This window comes from Fulmarus glacialis, unplaced genomic scaffold, assembly GCF_000690835.1.
Source record: "Fulmarus glacialis isolate BGI_N327 unplaced genomic scaffold, ASM69083v1 scaffold48939, whole genome shotgun sequence".
NCBI classification, from domain to species: domain Eukaryota; kingdom Metazoa; phylum Chordata; class Aves; order Procellariiformes; family Procellariidae; genus Fulmarus; species Fulmarus glacialis.
The window spans coordinates 7,624-10,845 of NW_009233527.1; the positions used below are offsets into that span (position 1 = coordinate 7,624).

The 3,222-nt window shown below is 40.4% G+C and overlaps 1 protein-coding gene across 1 annotated transcript in view; it reads left to right on the forward strand.

The window, feature by feature from the left end:
* Positions 1 to 1,133, forward strand: part of SPACA1 (sperm acrosome associated 1) — a gene marked incomplete at both ends in the record, with an annotated part of 5,261 nt that extends 4,128 nt beyond the window's left edge. Inside the window, 3 exons of the mRNA XM_009585339.1 lie at positions 186 to 190; positions 381 to 487; positions 998 to 1,133. Of these exons, the coding sequence (XP_009583634.1) occupies positions 186 to 190; positions 381 to 487; positions 998 to 1,133 (248 nt within the window). The remainder of the gene's footprint in view (positions 1 to 185; positions 191 to 380; positions 488 to 997) is intronic.
* Between the last annotated feature and the right edge of the window lie 2,089 nt (positions 1,134 to 3,222).

The following is a 3,222-nucleotide window of genomic DNA, read 5'->3' on the forward strand; positions in this document are numbered from 1 at the left end:
GTAAGTGGAACACTGTGATACAGTAATCTAGAGCAAATAAGTTGATTCGAAGGAAACATCCTTATTCTCTATTACTGTGGTGGAAGTGGAATGACGCGATTGCATTCCACCCTCCAATTACCCTGTTAAGCAATCCAGTAATGTTTCAGATCTCATTTCTGTGCTGATGTGCGCTTGATTTCAAGTCCCTGTAAAATACCGTTTTTCTGCTATGTGCTTCATTCCAGACATTAGACCAAGCAAAAAGTATTTGAAGTAATTTTAAGGGAAAGGATAATTTCCAATTAACATTCTGTGGTTTGAAGAATTATGAACTTTATGATCTATACAGAGATGTTTCATATAGTTGATGATGTACCTATTAAAAATTCCTCCTATAGGGGGAATACCAATTTCTGAGGGCCTTGCCTGCGTGAAGATGCCTTGTATTTATATACCTCCTGAAAATCGATTTAAATATGTTTGGAAAATGTTCTTTCTAAACAAGGTGAGTAATTGAACCACACATTGTGCAGAAGAATTGCATACTGCATGTATTTACCACATGCTCCATCTGAATTGTACAGACTTCTGGGCAGATTATTTCCTTTGCTGTCATAATGCAAATAAGCCCTGATTTCTCACTGGCATGTTGGTAATACAAGGACTTGCATGGCTTTGCTCCTTTATGCAGCTTCAATTTCCTGTTTATGTGAGGGAAACAATAATTTTAGGGAGTAGTGTTTACTGTTATTTCAGAAAGATGGGGCATAGTGGCTGGTGAGTGCATATATGTCAGCAAGTCACAACGACGTTGCCTTCCCAGTTGTTCAAGTAGGAGATGCTGAAAAGATGGGAGGAATTTTCCCAGGGGGCAAGAGGTCCTGACAGGTTGAAAACTGTTTGAGTAGAATAAGCACTTTTGTGTGCGTCTGACACAATGCAACTCATCTTTGCAGATCTATTTGAAAAAATGCAAACCCTTTTTTTTTTTTTCTTTTCTTTTCAATGTGGCTAGACAGTACACATCCTGCCCAATGATTCAGCTATTATGGAAGCTTGCAGAGATACCCATTCAGTTACTTTCCAGTGTGAAACTCAAGAAAATGGAAATGTAATTGCCTCTGTAAAATACACAGTCTACGCAACAACTGGTGAGCTCATAGAGATGCTTACAGTCTTCTAGTGATACGGCCTTGTGTTTTTTATGTAGTACTCAATCTTCGTAAGATTGCATGTCACCAGTAGTATATAGGCAGGAGCTTATGTGCTGTGGTAATGACTGTCATGAAATGCAGGCCAATAAAAGAGACATATAAAAGGAAATGACAGAACGGGAATGAAGAAGTTTCTTGTGGTAGGAATGAGTATTTTCTTTATCCTTTGCAAAAATTCAAGCTAAAATAAGGGGGTTTTCCTATTACCTGCTTATTTTTTACTGCACCCAGGTTGGTTAACATAGACTTCTTTTTGCCTCACTAAGCCAAGTAGCACCATCAGCATGGGTTCTGCAGTTAAGTCTCCTTTCCACTTCAATACTGAAGCATGAAAACAACCTTTTGGGGTTTTTCTTTTAGCGGCCATCTGGAATTTGCTTATACACAATGGATTCAGCAAAGTTTAACATTAAAAAGAATACATCATAGAACAGGTTGCCAAGTACTATCTTTCTCACCTCCTCTGCTAATGGGATTTTTGCTGACTTCATCAGGAAAGGTAGCAGTGTGCTGATTTTCTCAAACCATGAGAACAGCCATGTGGAAACTCCATCTTTCCTAATCAGAGAAAGGGTGAAAGTGCCTTGCTCATCAAAATCTAAAGTTTTTCCTGAAATAACGTAGATTCAGGTCTTATGCAAAATTATGGCAGACTAGAAAGAAAGAAAGCCTTGAACTTACCCCTCCCCATGTTTCTCCCCTCCATGTTGTTTACCTAGGTAAAACTGGCCTGGGAATCCTGCTTTTTCTTCTCTCATCAGTAAGATAGGCTATTTCGTCTATCTCTGTTGATGTCCTTTCTCCCATTGTACAGTAACATGGAATTTGTTTATTCATTTTCTAAATCCATCTGGCAGTCACAAAACACCCAAAGCTTTTTTTTTTTTCCCTTTTCTACATTCCTTTTTGTACAGAGGAAGCTCCCTTTTTGAGACCTGAATTAGCAGAGCACAGAATCTGTTTTAGGCTTAAGCATGCAAATGGTCCCATTGACTTGAGTCGGTGAGTCATCAGTAGGACGACTCACACACTTGTGTTTAAGCTGTGACTGAGTAGCCTGGGTGAAAAGTGGTCAGATGAAACCTGCCCAACAGACATACCCACTGAGAACTACTTAGAAGGATTGAGATTTATTGGTTCAGAAAATATTTATGACCATACGGAAAGCTGAGGAGGACAAGCTCTGAGGTTTATTAAGTGGCTTAAAAGGAATGGGTTGTTCTGCATAGTGCCAGATTAGCATCCTTTGTCTTGGTAGAGAGGTGTGTAGATGCCCAAAGGAATTTCTGGTCTTTGCTTCCCCAGGAGTGACATTGTTTGGACTTTAGAAATTATTAACTTGTTAATTAGGTACATGGAAGAAGTTACCAGCTGAAGTTTTGATTAAGAATGTACCAGGACTTTCATCATACAGATCTAGTTTTTCTCTCTGTGGATGATCAGAAGTCTAGCCAGAACAGAAGATGGCATTTACTTTTCCAACAGGATCAAGAAGAAATGAGAAAAATCCTTCTGACAGCATCAATGGACGCAGCAAGACTCCTTGTGTTTGGATGCAGATTTTCTTAGCTGCTCTGTTCTCTGGGAGCATGTCTTGCTGTGGTGTTCTAACTTTTGGAAGGGGTAACGTTTCTGTCCACGGTACAATGCTGCCTTTCCCAGTTCCTCATTAAAAGACTTTTTGAAATGAGGGTTGGGGAATTTGAGACTTAAGTTTATCGCCCCTGTCAAGCAAGATGGTTTCTCTACCTACCCAGAAAATCTTTCTGTTGAGTGAACATCTTTTTCCTTGCCATTTATCTATCTGGTCTCCAAGCTGAAATGTAAAGCAGGGCAGAATCACAAAACCAGTATCTGAAATAGGACAAAAATCTCCTTTTTCAGGTAATCTACAGGACTGAACTGGATTTTCTTCCAGTATCCGAAACGGGCCACAGAGCTTTCTATCCAGTGTGGGCTGGGCGGGTGCGGTGGGCTGCCCCCGGCTGGCTGCCAGCCCCAGCCAGGTGGGTGGGTTGGAGCCGGC